We start from the raw sequence: 16692 nt of genomic DNA, 5'->3' as shown, positions 1-16692 counted from the left end.
CGGACGACTGCAAATTCTTCAGGTGGGCCGACAGTGGAACTATTTCTACGTGCTCCCAATTGGACACAACTGCTAGGAGTTCAATAGTGCCACAACAGGAGAACGCCACATGTGGTTCGAGTTCTTCCGTTTCTAGAATATCGCAGTCAGACAGGTTTGTTCAGGGTTTAGGAGTGTCAGATGCAGGTGGCATGGGTCGTGATATGCTGCTACATTATAAAGTCAACATTATCATATTTCTACTTATCATTTTAACATGTTATTTTTTCTTCTTTATGGGCTCTTATTATACTTTTTAGTAGTATGTACATATGCGTTTGACTTTTGTATATGTAACATATTCGTTTGATGTGATCGGATATATTTTAGTTATATGAATATAAATCAACTTTTTGGTATTTTCTTGTCTGAACAGTTATCTTTAATTTTGTTTAGAAAAGAACAGATTCTGCTGCACATATTATATAATGAAAAAAAATTCCAAATAAGCTGTTTACAAAACGCACTAACCAAACAGCTAAACAATTTATTCAGAACAGGGGCAAAATGGTCAATTTTTCACAATCAGCTGTTTTCCATAAGCGCCAACCAAACAACCAGACAGTTTATCCGGATCAGCTGCTCATCAGCAGATTATCAGGATAAGCTGCTTATCAGCAGAAGCTGGATAAGTTGCAGCTGCCCCAAACAGACCCGTAATTAACTATAGATTAAGTAACCTCAGTCATTTAAGATGTAATTAACTAAAGGGGTTTGCTGCTATAGGGAACTTGGAACCCAAGTAAAATAAACCCTATATAATCTTTATATTATGGGAACTTGTTGGCCTCATATAAAATATTTCGCAGACCAAACGAATGTCACAAATTTTTTTAATTTAGGTGATTGAGCCTACTACAAATGATATGTTTATTCTTTGGGATAAGCGTATTATTTGTGGTATCGTGCTTAGTCACCCAAATTATTCAAAATGTGAGACTTATTTAGTCTCACCTATTTTTAAATCAAAATGTTACTTTCAAAAATCATATTCATATCAAAACTATTTTCATATTTTTTTTTATATTTTTCAATACCGAAAATTAAAATGGCCGACACACCCACCCCTGGTAAAATTGCAAGTTTTGTCGGTGGTTGTTGGTAGGTTACTACCTTTGTTCTTGAAGGCTCAAAGCTCTTGCCAAATTTCAAGTACAAATTGTCAGAACTAGCTACTGAAACCCTCCAATTGTGCTCAAGAATAAACATTTCTCGACAACAATCGTCTTTGTGCTCCGGGCTCCTACATCCACTATGTCTAAAACCAATATGGGGAAAACTAATATCGCGAGGAAGAAGATGAGATGAATGGAAAAAGGTAAAATTGGAGCCTTGAGCCATCAACATGACTACTTTCGGTAAGAACAAAATGGAAAATACAAACAACCCACTACTCACTAGCAGACAAAAGACAAAATTAAACAATTAGATAATAACAATAGTAATCAGTAAGTAAAACGGCAAATCGCTAAAAAAGAATGGCCAAGCACGGATAAGAAGTGGTATCCAAATGCACCTGTTCTACTAAGATGCTAAAACGTGCATCCAAGCAAATTAAGGGCATAATTTATCTCTTAACAATTATCAACACCACCACAAGCCTACCCTCAGGAAAGTTAAGTTTGCAAACTCATAGTTACGTTACAATCCTTTCCCATAAGCTAAAAGTTCCAAGCAAAACCAAGAAAAAAAATGTTCTTAAGTGATGATTAATTACCTGTTTGCCACGCTGAATGAAACAAATGATTGGAACTGGAATTTCAACCTTCCGTCAGGGTCCAGTGACTTGGCTCCATGCCTTGCATCCAAACCTCTACCACGGCGAAGAATAATCAATAAAGAAGGACTACCCATTGATGTCAAAGATGGGGGAACAATTTGGATGTCATCAATATCTTCCCAGAGAAAGAAAAACTTGATCTTGTGCCCGAAAAGATTGGTGTAAAATCCAATTATTCTTGGAGAAAGAAACAGACGACCCTGAAAAAAAATAAAAATAAAAAGACAAATTACCATTGGAGTAGCTTAGCCATGCTTTGAGATTTCAAGGAATTCAATATTTTACATGGGCCTTTCATCTTCCAGATCGTAAAGCTAACTATCCAGGAACAAGGAAATTATGAAATATAAAAAATGAACCTGTATTGGCATTTTGCGCTTCAAGTGACAAGTAAAATCATTGATTAGAAACTCTTCCGGCGGTAGACTAAATAGCTTCTGAAATGCTGAATTTGTCTGAGGTGACCGCAAATTTATCTATGCAATGAAAATTGTAAAGAGCTGCCTGAGTTAATATTTTAAACATCCAAAAAAAGAATCTCAAATTTACAACAGTACCAACCTTTTTACCAACTTCTTTCTCCATCTTTGTTAGATAGTCTGAAACAACTTGGACACCTCGAGTGTTGTGAAGGAAGATTCTCAGATGCAACTTAGATTGGCATGCCTGAGCTAATTTTCCCTCTAGAGGAATCCATACATCTGCCAATTCTGATAAGTTAGATTTCAGAAAGTTGACTTCAGTATGGCCCAGTGAAACTGCTTCATCAAAAGGTCCGTCAAAATCATACACATTAATGTCCATTGTTGATGGAGGATCAATCATCGCATCAAATTCAAAAATTTCTGCAAATGGAAAAAGAGATCAGTTTGTGAAAGTGTTAATAGATATTTTAGCAGATGGATACATAACAACCGAAATGATACAATCGAGTGATGAAACAGTTCAAATCATTTGCAGCGTTATACTTTTCATTATGCCTTACGAAGAGGTAACAAAGTACAATGACTAGCTTAAAATTTTTATTTTTCCTTTCACCAAATAAAACCTAACCCCTTATGAAGAGGAAACTAAGTAAAATGACTCGCATAAAATTTTTATTTCTCCTTCTACCATACAAACCCCTTTATTTTGATGCAGGCTAAAGGGGAGGGAATAACAAGGCTCAACCCAAAATAACAATGCCTATGGGTGCAAGAATTGATATTTCTTTATAGCAGCTCTTTGCTGCTTTTCAAGCTTCCAATGCAATTTTTTTTAATTTGTTTATAAAAACACGCACGTATTTCTGAATCTCATGAGTCTGGACATAACAGTTCAAATAATTTGCAGCATTATATTTTTTATTATGCCTTATGAAAAAGAAACTAAATATAATGACTTGCTTAAAATTTTTATTTCTCCTTTTACCATACAGACCCTTTATTTTGATGCATGCTGAAGGGGAGGGAATAAAAAAGGCTCAACCAAAAATAACAATGCCTATGGGTGCAAAAATTGATATTTCTTTATGGCAGCTCCTTGCTTCTTTTCAAGGTTCCAAGCCCAACAGTTTCAATCTGCAGATATTGCGCTCATCATTTTATATGGCAAAACTTAAACAAGCAACTTATTAATAGTTATAATATGCCAGTCAAGTTTCGCTATTTCGCCATGCCTGTTAAACCCAATTAATTCAAGGTACTTTTCTATTTCAGGGAGCTTACTGTGTCTTAAAAACAATGACATCAGAAGTAAATTGCAGATGTGAGATAGGATGTGCAAAGAACTAAGATTCTTAGCACCAATAAATTATGTAATGTATAACACAAGATATATCAAATTTAGGAATGTCATCCCAAAGAATATTAAATAAAACAAGCAACTGTTGATGTAAACAGAGAGAGAGAGAGAGAGAGAGAGAGAGAGATCGATCAATTTAACACTCAATTAAACCAAGGAAAATAAATTAAGCTGGAACCTACCAAAAAACCACAAGCAGTTTAAAAATCATAACACAATTAAGAAGTAAAAAACAAGCAGAAAAAATTGAAGACGAAAGAAGTTATTAGAGACATTGAGAAGTTATAAAAAGCTTTTGGGTGGACATTAACTGATATTAAAGGAATCGGTCATTCAATCTGTATGCACGGAATTTTAATGAAATAAAACCATAAATCTAGGGCAAATCCTCAAAGAAGATTAAATCATATTATAAAAAAAGTGGTAAAAAAAGCAATTTCAAAGTGATTAGATGCGGGAATTATTTATCTAATTTAAGATAGTTCTTGAGTTAGTACTATTCGTTGGAGTAACATTATTCATTAATAAAAGGAATGAATTAATTCCAATAAGACAAGTTACTGGATGGAAACTTTGTATTGATTATAGAAAATTAAACTTCGTCTCTAGAAAAGATCATTTTTATTTACCTTTCCTAGACCAAATATTGGATAGACTAGCTGGGCACCTCTATTTCTGTTTTTTGGATGGATCTTCTAGGTACCACCAAATACCTATTGTAGTAGGAAGTTGTAATTCAACTATAACTTGAATTTTTTTTGTATCAACTTCCATGTCATTTTCAAAAATTTTATGTCCTAGTATAATTCCCTTTGCAACCATAAACAGACATTTTTCTCAATTGAGAACAAAATTTGTTTATTCACAGCATTTTAGAACCTTTGCTAAATGATCTAAACATGAATCAAAAGAGTTTCCAAAAACTAAGAAGTCATCCATAAAAACTTTTACTCCTTTATCAATTAAGTTGCCAAAAAATAATCATCATACAACTTTGAAAAGTTGCAAGTGCGTTGCATAAACTGAAAGACATTCTTTTAAAAGCAAAATTCCCATAAGGACTGGTGAATGTCATCTTTTCTTGATCCTTGGGAGCATTAGGTATTTGGTGGTACCTAGAAGATCCATCCAAAAAGCAGAAATAGAGGTGTCCAACTAGTCTATCCAACATTTGGTCTAGGAAAGGTAAAAAAAAGTTATCTTTTCTAGATGCAAAGTTTAATTTTCTATAATCAATACAAAATTTTCATCTAGTAACTTGTCTTATTGAAATTAATTGATTCTTTTCATTAATGACAAATGTTACTCCTCATTTCTTAGAAACACAACGAATAGGACTAACTCAATAACTATCTTAAATTGGATAAATAATTCTCGCATCTAGCCACTTTAAAATTTCTTTCTTTAACACTTCTTTTATAATTTGATTTAATCTTCTTTGAGGATCTGCTCTAGGTTTATGGTTTTCTTCCATTAAAATTTTGTGCATACAGATTGAAGGAATGATTCCTTTAATATAAGTTAATGTCCACCCAAAGGCTTTTTATATGAATAAAACCAAGCAGACTGACAAAACAAATATAGATTATGCATAAAAAATTGAAGAAAAGATAAACTATCACCAAACACAGAAAATTCAAAAGAATAGCCATCCAGCCAAGCACACAGGTTTGAGAGAAAATTAAAATATTATTAAATAAAAAGTTTGATTTCATACTTTGTGTTTACCTGGTTATAAATACCACGTCCTTAAGGCTAGTAGCTATTATTTCAATTCAAATTTGCTAAAATTCACACTGATAATGTGGTATGTGATCAGATCGAGTTTCAATCATTTTCTAAAACAAAAGCACAATAAAATCCACAAAAAAAGGTGTCAGAAGCCAAAACTAATGATTAGATTGCAACAAAAACTACAATCACAAGTTGCAATAGGAATGTCACGGGTAGGAAACGCAAGTCATTACAAAATCCGCACAACAAGAGTTTGTAAATTGCCACATAGAGCTCTGAAAGTGTAGGAGCCGAGCACATGTCACCCTCAATTTGAGCTTAACTTTGATTACTTAATTGTGTTCAAATTCGTGCTTGAACAAAATTTTACGAGTTCAAATTATCTCATAAACTAGTTCATCTAATTGGGTTCTTGAACTTAATTCTACGAGTTTGACTTATCTCATAAAATGGCTAATTTAATATGACAGAAAATAATTTTGATTCAAGTATTTGTTATAATAAAAATATAAAAAATAATAATAATAAATCAAATAAGAAAATGAAATATAATTTTTAAATTTTAATAACCTAGTACTTAAACTAATAAATTCTAATATATTTTTAAATATCTTTTCTATTAATATTTTTTAAATAAGTCGGCTCATGATCTAATGAGCCAAGTTGAGGCTTGCTCATGTTCGGTTCGTTAGCTTATTAACTTTAACTCATGAGCCACTCATCAAGAGGGGACTGAACCAACTCACGAGTCTACTTGACTTGGGCAAACCACCATAGATCTAGAATCTAATTTGAGAGTTTATGGGCATCGCCACCAAAACCAACAATTACAAAAGAACTACTAAACTAAATAATAAATCAATAAACCAATGGCTGACCTGGCCAACACCACAATCAAACCAAAGAACCCATAATTGAATCCAGCCAATACAACAACCAAACCAAGAAATCATAAATATTGAAATAGCATGTTCATTCTCTTGTGCCTCATCATACACATAAATATTGAAATAAGCATGTTCATTCTCTTGTGCCTCATCATACACATATTTTCATAAATATTGAAATAGCAAAGTCAAAAGAAAAACTATTGAAAATAAAGTTGTAAGAAAATATAACTAAAATCAATACAATATTTAATTTGCTAAATTTGTCCTCAAAGCACACATGAATTGTGCTCTCAATAAAAGTAACTCTTTAGATTGTTAACGTAAGGGATGTCAACAATTGCGGTAATCCAGTTGATATGAAGATTTGAACCATCCTGATTTACATTTTTAATGCTGACTCAAGCGCAGTAATCTAATAAAGTTTGGTAAATAGTAACTCTAATGGAAAGATTTCAGCAACAACAACAACAACAACAAATAAGCATTTATCCCACTAAGTGGGGTTGGCTACATGAATCTTTTTTCTCCATTGCATCCTCTTGAGTGTCATATTTTCATTTAATTCTAATTTATTAAGATCATTTTAGGTCTGCCTCTATCTTTCTTAACATAATTTCAATCCAAAACATCTACTCTCCTAACCAGACCATCAGATGATCGACGTTTAATGTGATCAAACCATCTAAGACGACTTTCTCTAATCTTGTCTGCCACTGGAGCTACAACAAACATTTCACGGATAGATTTGTTTCGCATTTTGTCTCTAAGTGTCAAGCCACTCATCCACCTAAGCATTTTCATCTCCGCAATGCTTAACTTTGTTTTATGCTTCTCTTTTAAAGACCAACATTCTGTGCCATAAAACAATGCATTTTTAACCACCATCTTATTAAATTTTCCTTTAACTCTAAGTGGCACTTTTCTATCACACAATAGGCCCGATGTTTCCATTTCAAACAATCCACATGAATTCTACTAATAAAATCCCCATCTATATACCATCACTTTGAACAATATACCCGAGATATTTAATACACCCACACTATTTAATGATTTGACGATCATAGTTACAACTCTGCCACTAAAACTACTACTACTAAAATTGCATTCCATGTATTCAGTTTTAGATCTAATCAAACAAAGGCCATCTTTAGAATCTAATGTAAACCTCCATAATTCAAGTTTTCCTTGAACTCTTTCTCTGACCTTATCCACAATAAAAATAATGGAAAGCTTTCAACATATACCATAAATTAACTTTGGGTGCATTCCCATCAAATATGATTTAGCATCCCTGCATGGTGTTATTTTACTAAATTTTTCAGAAAGTAATGGAGATGAGATAATTTATGTTTCTTTTAAAATCAATACATTGTCCAGATTGCCTCCACGATATCTGATTCACTCTTCAGATTACTTGTACCAATTTTAAGCATGCATGCATAAGTGGCATTAAAACCGGAACGCATCGACCCTTTGCAAGAATAGTGTGATAGCAAGTTCTAGTTCATTAACTAATCAACTATTTTATTTCTAAGTTAAGAGAAGTAACTGTGACTTCAAGGGTATGACTATAGCCAAAGAGTTCCAACAATAACTATATAAAAATACATTAGGAGAACAAATATTAAATAGATGTTTGAGATCACTTTTAATTTTCTTTTTTTTTTTAATTTTGTTTAGATGTTTGAGATCACTTTTAATTTTCTTTTTTTTTTAATTTTGTTTATGTTTCTACTTGAAATAAAACATGTTTATTATAACATGCTTGGTTATTTTTAACAATACTAAAAATAAATTTTAAATGTTTGGAGTGTTTCATAAAACAAACCAATTTATTTTTTAAAACAAAAAACAAGCAAAAAATGTACTAAACAAAATATATTTTTAAAATAAAAACTAAATAAAAATAAAAAAGAAAAAAAAATTGATCCTAAAACAAGATCTCGGGGGCCATTTGGGATCACTTTGATTTTTTTTTTTCACTTTATTTTATTTATGTTTTTTACTTGAAATAAAGCATGTTTAGCTGTTTTTAAAAACACTCGAAATACTTTTAGAGATTTACTTTTAAAAACAAGTTGATTTGTTTTCGAAAAAAAAACATGCAAAAAATGCACTAAAGAAACATGTTTAAAATAAAAGCAAAAACAATAATGATCCTAAACAACCCCTAAATAAATAGAGAGGTGATTGAATTACCATTCCAGTGAGGATCCAGTGTTTGGAACTTGATTGAGCTTGTTTTTGTCATGCCGTGACAGGTAAATACTACATAAGGATCAGAGTAACCAGAAGAATCAACTGCTGCTAAATTAGATCCCTCAATCAAGGCAACAGTAAGCAGCCATCCATCACCTTGCGCCTTGATTCCATGATCACTTCCTGTAAGCATAGATATTAAACTGCTCAGATTCTAAGATAACGGTGGTCAATATATTTTCCAAGATATTCAGGGGGTGTTTGGGAAAGTGAACCAAAATCGAAGGAATAATGTGCGTGACTATTGACCAGTTAAACGGTATAATAGTCATACTGCATATATCTTATGCTTTCAGGAGGATGTTTAAGGCATTTAACCGATCCACTCAAGAATACTTATAACATTTAGCAACAATACTAACACAGTTGTCAAGTTAATTGCTTATATGTTTTGTATCACCAAAAAAAGCAAAACTTCCTTTTTTTTTTTTTTGACATTGTATTGTTTTGTGGTAAAATAATGCCTCAGAATACCTAATGAAAAAACCATAGTAATTTTTTTTTTCTAATTGCATGATATAGTGGCCTGAAACATTCCAATGATTTCTTGCATCAACACTAGTTTCTCTTCATGTAAAACGTGTCAGTGCATTCGTAAAGGCAGTCCATGACGTTCCACTATTTAGCTTTGAAATTACTTTAAAAGATTATAATTTACAATGCAATTCTGTAAGTAAAAAAATGTACCTCTCTGCTTCCTTGCATGTAAGAAACGACCTATCATCTTCAAAACACGTTCTCCTTGAAGGACCAAGACACCACAAACCACTACTTCTCCAATAGAATCTGGTAAATCTAGGCCAGAAAACTCAAGCCCCTGAATTGTACTACGGTTTGCAAGAAGTATATGCACAGTAACGTACAACCCCACAAAAATAGATGATATAACTGTAAAATTTCCAAAAATCCTGCAAGCCAGTTTCCAATCTGACTCTTGCTCTGTCTGTAAAGAAGCCAATATCTGCTCTTTGCTGGATCCAACATCTTTCAAATCAAGAGGTTTAACAATTTTAGATAGTGCCTCAGCAAACTGAACATAACTGTCTTTCAGGCCTTGCTTTGCACCATTTTCAATCATTCCTTTCATCATAGTACTCTGAAAAAAATTAATGCGCCAGGAAACCACTAAACGAGAAGACTGCTCTTCAGATGGCAATTGAGGGCCTGGCATTATGCAATACAATACTTCACACCTGAAAGAACTTCCAAATGGAACATCCGGAGTGCTCACACTTGCTAAAACAGCATAGTTTTTTCCATCAGCCTTCAGATAAGTCTGTTCCTCTGTTGCTTTCACTGCTTTAACTAATTTAGTTGCAGCTTTCATGTAGGTGACCACTCTTTTAAGGCTCTCCCCACCATTTTCAAATATCCAAGCTTCAATATTTAAATCAGTAGTTCCCTGAATATCTGCTAAAGATTGTAAGAAGTTTGAGTTGGTTGAAAATATAACGGTATTGAGTTCACTGGGGGAGACGGCATAAGACTGATCAAGGATCACACCACCAGCTAAATTTTCTGGCATTTCGCCTCCCTGGTCTTTTGATTCCAAAATTTTCACTGACTCGTCAAATGTGGAGTTCGAAACAGCATCATCTGCTAGTTCATTAACCTCAGGATTTGGTGGTTCCTCTTGGATGACTTCAACAAAATCAATATCTCTACCAGTGGGCCTCGTAATGTCTGCACTCTTCCCAGTAAAAACTTGAAAAATTCGGTCAAAAAATGCTCGAGACTGTGATTTTTCTTCCTTATCTGGATCAGCTTCTTCAGCCTCAGATACAGAATATGAATCTGTTTTACCATTGGAATCAACTGAAAGTCTTTTAAGTTCTGATGATTTATCAGAATTTGATGTTAAATCTTCAGAGAAGGTTTGAGGGGGTGTTCCATCGCTTAATGAATTAATATGAGACAGTGATAATGTAAGATGAATTTCTCCTGCAGAATAAAAAAGCCATTCACATATGAGATCCCATCTTCACTGTGAGCTGACATGCTTAATATATTGTCATAAGTAAATAATTTATAGTTACTTGTAAGTCAGCATACAATCTACAAAATCCTAAACCTAAATAAAGGCTGATTTTAAACTTATCACATGAGATGCTGAACATTCACCCTAAATCAAGTACAAGTACTTTGGTATTTCCAAAGAATATTCATCACTAAAAAATTTTACACCCCTGGTCTCTAGTTATGTCAAATATGAGAAAATAATCACAATGCCAATGCTTCATTCTCATACAAACCTACATGTGTTACTGTTTGTGGGTTCCAGAAGTACTCTGCCTCTAATAATTTCTCCATTTCCTTTTCTTCCCTCCAACTAAAGTGTTCTTTTCTCAGATCTCTAGATAACACTTTATTTTATTACACTTTCCTAATGATTGCAAAGCCGTAAGCTACATTTCAAGATTGTTCCCCAGGCTCAGGCAAGCGTGATTTCATAAGAAAATTACAAAATATCCAAATTAATGCATTTTGCTACAAATAAGATTCAATAAATGTACTGAAATGAAAAAACGGGTATCATAGTTTTGATGGAAACTAATGAAAAACTATACTAGCCTTTAGATTACAGATGAAAAATAAAAGGTGAGCATGGTCAACAAAAGTGAAGCACGAACCATATCCTGTTAGAAGGAATAATGTGAGTTTTTTGCACGAAAGGAAAAATAAAGGTTTTGACAGCAACAACAACCACTGGAAGAAAACCACTTTAAAACGCTCAGCAGAACAACTTATTTAATAATTAGGTCAAAGTACTCTTCGTATTCTTTTTTCCTTTGAAGGAAAGATAATGAAATTTGTATTACCACATTCCTGGTTCTTGGATTTTTTACTCCTGGGTTGCAGTTGATACCAAACAGATCCAAGTGATAGATTATCTGCATCCAAGACCTTAGATAACGGCAATTTAACTTGACCAAGAAAATCATCACTGAAGTACTTGTCCTCATCCAATACTGAAACAATCAATTCTTCCCTTAGGTCTCCAACCCTGAAGCTGAACTCTTCATCCCACAACGGGTTCAAGCTTTTCTTCACAACCTTAGTCTTTGCCCGTTGCTTTCCAAGCTGTAATCTCACGTAAGGATCACTCAGTCCATTAAGATCCATTGCCGGGAGGCCACGAGCTTCGATAACTTGCACGTATAGCCTCATGAGGCAGTTTAATTATCAGTGGCAAAGCAATAAGAGAAACAACGGTTCAAAATCAAAAGATGGCAAGAAAAGCTGAAAGGAAATCAAGCAATGGAGGAATCAAAATGCATAAGTTTTTGTTTGAATCCCCAACTTTAAAAGGAGAACCGGAAGAATAAATTTCCGGATAATGTTGGGTATAAAAAAGGCTTCTTTCTGAAGTCAACAGCCCATCAGAGATAATATTAAAAATCCGATCAAAGCTAACAAGCCCAAGATATTAAAAACAGAATAATCAAATAAATTAAATCAGATAAAAACTAAAGGGATAAGGGCAACCCGTCTCAGCTGAATGACCCCATATTTCCGACGCAAAGAAAGCAGATATGACAACCTAAGAAGGACTCAATAATCGATTCAATCTCAGCAATAATCAAACAAAACAGAAGCAGCAGCAACACAATAAGCCTGGAGCTGGAAACCCATCCCACAAACTGTAAACCCTAAAAACGGACGAAGCGCTCGCCAATTAAGAATACCGTGAGGTCGGGGAAGAAGACTAGAGCATGAACTTTGAAGAAAAAAATGGGAGCAACAACGAGGGTGAGGATATCTCTGCTTTCTCTTGTTTGTCAGGAGTGAAAAACTGAAAAAGTAAAACATTGCAGACGCAATTTATGAGATCGGGGCGGAGACAACGGAGAAGCGGCCGAAGACTTCCCCCTTCTTTCTCTCTCTATCTCTTCTCCGCTCTCGTCTCCCCGCGCAAGGCTCGGAATAATAATTAAATCAAATCTACTCTCCGTATGACCCATTCTACGGTCTTCCTTTATGAGCTCTGCTAATCCAGAAACAGTTCCTTGTATCCGCTATTGAAATGGCACACATTCAACTGAAGGATATAATAAAATAACACTTGGCGACAATATCATTCTTTTAATGTTACTGAACCACTAATTATTTATATGCATTTCACAGCGTATTTCTATTGTAATTTGAATTTCAATTATGTCTGTGATGACCAGCTTGACAAATAACCGATCCAGATGTAATTGTGCCCTTTGGCATACATGTCGACTGATCAAATTGTTTGGCCATGCGATCTCGTCCGTCATGGATTGATCAGTCTGCTGCGGTTGGGCGCTCTTATGTGCGGCCTGGTCGGTTGGGACCACAGTCATAGTCTACCGTTAGAGTCTCTCACCACGGGAGACCAATCGAATTTTCACTGTCGGGACGGTGGTAGGGTGATAGGATGTTCTGTTTGCCTGACCTCCGTTCGGGTCATCTAATGGCTTTGAGATTCGTGCCGGTATTTTTGTTGTGGACATTTGATAAAACTCTAACCCATATTTTCTTTTTTATTAAGTTCTTAATAATTTGATCGCTTTGAAAGTAAAAAGTATTGGTTCAGTAGTTTGAAAATTACTAGGCGGTTAATTTGTAAATACCAATCTTTTGGGTGGTCTATATGTAATTATCTCAATTATCTATATGTGATGTTGAATATTCATACAAGATTAAGAAGTTAATTTTAAGGTCTCTTTCCACGATTACAATAACACACAACATTAACCAACTTCTTCAAATAAATAATTATAATCAATTCTCCTTTAAAAAAAAGACAAGCAAAGGTACATGTTATGCATGAAGATCTCATTAATATGAATCCCAAAAGAGGTTAATATTCCCAGCAAAACTATTTTAATAATTTTAATTCGTTGCATGCTATAGTATTTGTAATAGCAACAAAAGGAATTTAAAGTTATTTCATGTGAAGTAGGGCTGTCAAAAAAGCTCGTTGTTCGCGATGAGTTCGTGTTCGATGAGTAAACGAGATGAACGTGAACAAATTTTTTTCGTTCGGTTAGTTAAACGAATCAAACAAGAACAGTGATGCGTTTTTAATATACTAATATTGATATTATATATTTATCTAATATAAGCTATATAATTAATATAATATATTATTTATATATATTAATATTAGGGATATCAAACTGGCTCGTCATTCGCGAATAGCTCGTGTTTGGCTCGTGTTCGGCTCATTCTTTAAGAAACGAACACGAACAGTGTCAATTTCGAACACGAGCTTATTTCAAACAAACTAAATTTCAAACGAACCGAACACAAACACAAACTCTATTCGTATGTGTTCGGTTCGTCTACACCCCTAATGTGAAGATCCACAACACATAGTTACAGTCAGGTTGACTGAGAAGTCAGGTTGACTGAGATATTTAATTTTTTACAGAAAATATTCGGCTCATTCTTTAAGAAACGAACACGAACAGTGTCAATTTCGAACACGAGCTTATTTCAAACAAACTAAATTTCAAACGAACCTAACACGAACACAAACTCTATTCGTTTGTGTTCGGTTCGTCTACACCCCTAATGCGAAGATCCAAAACACATAGTTAAAGTCACGTTGACTGAGATATTTAATTTTTTACAGAAAAAGAAATTCAGAAATGAGAAAATTATGAGGCTTAACTTAGTTGGAAAGTTCCAATATTAAAGAAATAAGATTATAAAATTATGATTTTTTCCTTAAGTAAGAGTATACATAATTATGATTTTGGTGGAGAATTATATTAAATAAATAGTGAAGGATAATAATAAATTGTTGTTAATGATCAAGTGATATTAGTTAAGTGCCGATGGTCAGATAATGATAATTAAACTATGATTCTGATATGATAATGATTCTAGTGATCATGATCAGACAATCACAATTGAGCGACGGTGATCGTCTTCTGGCAACAATCGTGCGATTAGAAACGAGCAATAGTCGCTGGGCGGCAGCAATAAGTTAACGCTATTATTGGAGAGTCTATTTAGGTTTCAAGAATAGCAATTAAATAAATTTAACCAAAGTATAGATTTTTACTAAAAGGATACTGCAGAGGCAGAAGTTAATGAAATAATGGAGTGGTAGATTGATAATTTTAAATGTTAAATATGTGAAAAGAATAATTTTTAGTTTTATATATGTAAATAATCCTTTTCATAGATAAATATTTATCCTGCAAACCCAACCCTAAACATCACAATCAAAGAAAAAACATAGAAGGAACAGAGAGAAATTAAATTTCTCGTAGTTGCATGAAGTTACATCAATGATTCTCTTAATTGTCGAATGCTGACATGTGCTTCTTGTAACCACCAATAAATGATGACCGAGTTCTTAGTTGTCACGGATAACAGGAGGAAATTTTCTTTGCAACGATAAGAGTTTTATGCTTAATAAAAGAAACTTATAAAAACAAGCACATAAATTAAGAGTTGCAAATGGTCCTTGGAATTTTGGCGATACGCTGTCAAAAAAAGCTCATCGTTACAAACAACTCATGAGCTTCTTAAATAGCTCGTGTTTGATTCGTCCGTTAAGTAAGTGAGTCAAATATGAATAATTTTTTTAGCTCGATTTATAAACCAGCCGAAGTCGAACAAATATTGAAAAAAAGCTCATCGTTACAAACAACTCATGAGCTTGTTAAATAGCTCGTGTTTGATTCGTCCGTTAAGCGAGTGAGTCAAACATGAATAATTTTCTTAGCTTGATTTATAAACAAGCCGAAGTCGAACAAATATTATTCGTTCATGTTCTGCTCATAATAAAATAATAATATTTTTCATAATTATTTTTTATTTTTATATCACACAAATATCTTTTTTAAATAATAAAATTAAGCATGTTTTAAATACAAAGTATACTGCTTTTTCTTTGGAAGTCACAATTAGTAATGCCTGTAATTCTGCATGAGAATGAAGCATTGACATTGTGATCATTTTTTTATCATATTTAACATAATTAGGATCAAGGGTGCAAATTTATTTAGTGATCAATTTTCTTAGAACCAGTCTCTATTCACTTGAAATTGTTATATGGTGAATGGTCAGCATCTCATGCGATAAGTTTAAAGTAAGCCATTATTTAGGTTTAGGATTTGTAGATTGTATGCTAACATACAAGTTACAAGTAAATTATTTACTTGTTACACTATATTATGTGTGCTAGCTCCAAGTGAAGATGGGATCTAACATGTGAATGGCTTTGTTGAGCCTCACAGGAGAAATTCATATTTTATTATCACTGTCTCGTATCATTTTTTTTAAGTGATGAAACACCCCATCGAACATTGTCAGAAGATTTAACATCAAATACCACCACAATATCACCAAATACCACCAATCCGCATGTCACGTAATATCTGCTCCATTTTTAAACCGAATGATGCAAGTTTTTACTAGGAAGTGTGTAAAGATTACAAGGCCCATCAGTAGAGATGTTGATTTTGTTGAAGTCAGCTAAGAGGAATCGTAAAAAATCTGAGGTTAATGAACTAGCAGAAGATGTTGCTTCCAACTCCACTTTTGATGAATCATTGAATATTTTGAAATCAAAAGACCAGTGCGGTGAAATGAGAGAAAATTTAGCTGGTGGAGTGATTCTTAATCAGTTTTTTGTCATCTCCCCCAGCGAACTCAATGTCGTTATATTTTCAACAAACTCAGACTCCGTTAGAAGGTGAAGAAGCTCATTTAAACATGATGTTTGTGGAACTGAGTAAGGCATATGTAATTTTAAACAGTGAAATAATTTAGTTTTGTACAAAATAGCTTTGGTTGACGCTCGAGAAACATTCTTCAACAAACAACGTGTGATGCATTCGCCTGATGAAAGGCTCGACCTTCTTGGATTTTTTTTGAGAAATAGAGGTTCCATTTGTTATGGGCAACACAAAAGATATCTCATCATTCTCATGCTAAATGCCTAACAAATATTTTTTTGAATATCTTAAATGAGGAAACATAGTAATACAAATATAAAGGCCATTAGTATTCTAAGTACAAGCTCTTCTATATATGTTTCTAAAATTGAAGCTCACGCGTAATATTTATATTGCATAGCATAAAAATATAATCAACTTATAAAATAATTTTCCTCATCCTATATTGCTTAACGAATAAATCTTCCAATAAAAAAAAATATGCAGTGAGTTGTTGAGCAGCACCACAAATAACTCAATGATAAATATAAGAGTGGTACTT

The 16692-nt window shown here is 33.5% G+C and overlaps 1 protein-coding gene across 1 annotated transcript in view; it reads right to left on the bottom strand.

Moving 5' to 3' along the window:
• Positions 1 to 12522, bottom strand: part of LOC110027278 (C2 and GRAM domain-containing protein At1g03370-like) — a 31445-nt gene extending 18923 nt beyond the window's left edge. Inside the window, exons 1-6 of the mRNA XM_020728632.1 lie at positions 11307 to 12522; positions 9175 to 10428; positions 8428 to 8610; positions 2381 to 2664; positions 2179 to 2295; positions 1757 to 2019 (exon numbers count right to left, since the gene is read on the bottom strand). Coding sequence (XP_020584291.1) covers positions 1757 to 2019; positions 2179 to 2295; positions 2381 to 2664; positions 8428 to 8610; positions 9175 to 10428; positions 11307 to 11655 — 2450 coding nt within the window. The 5' untranslated portion in view covers positions 11656 to 12522. The remainder of the gene's footprint in view (positions 1 to 1756; positions 2020 to 2178; positions 2296 to 2380; positions 2665 to 8427; positions 8611 to 9174; positions 10429 to 11306) is intronic.
• Between the last annotated feature and the right edge of the window lie 4170 nt (positions 12523 to 16692).

Source organism: Phalaenopsis equestris, unplaced genomic scaffold (genome assembly GCF_001263595.1).
Source record: "Phalaenopsis equestris unplaced genomic scaffold, ASM126359v1 Scaffold000422, whole genome shotgun sequence".
Taxonomy (NCBI): domain Eukaryota; kingdom Viridiplantae; phylum Streptophyta; class Magnoliopsida; order Asparagales; family Orchidaceae; genus Phalaenopsis; species Phalaenopsis equestris.
Note: the sequence above shows the minus strand (reverse complement) of the source record. Positions and strands in the feature narration are given on the sequence as shown.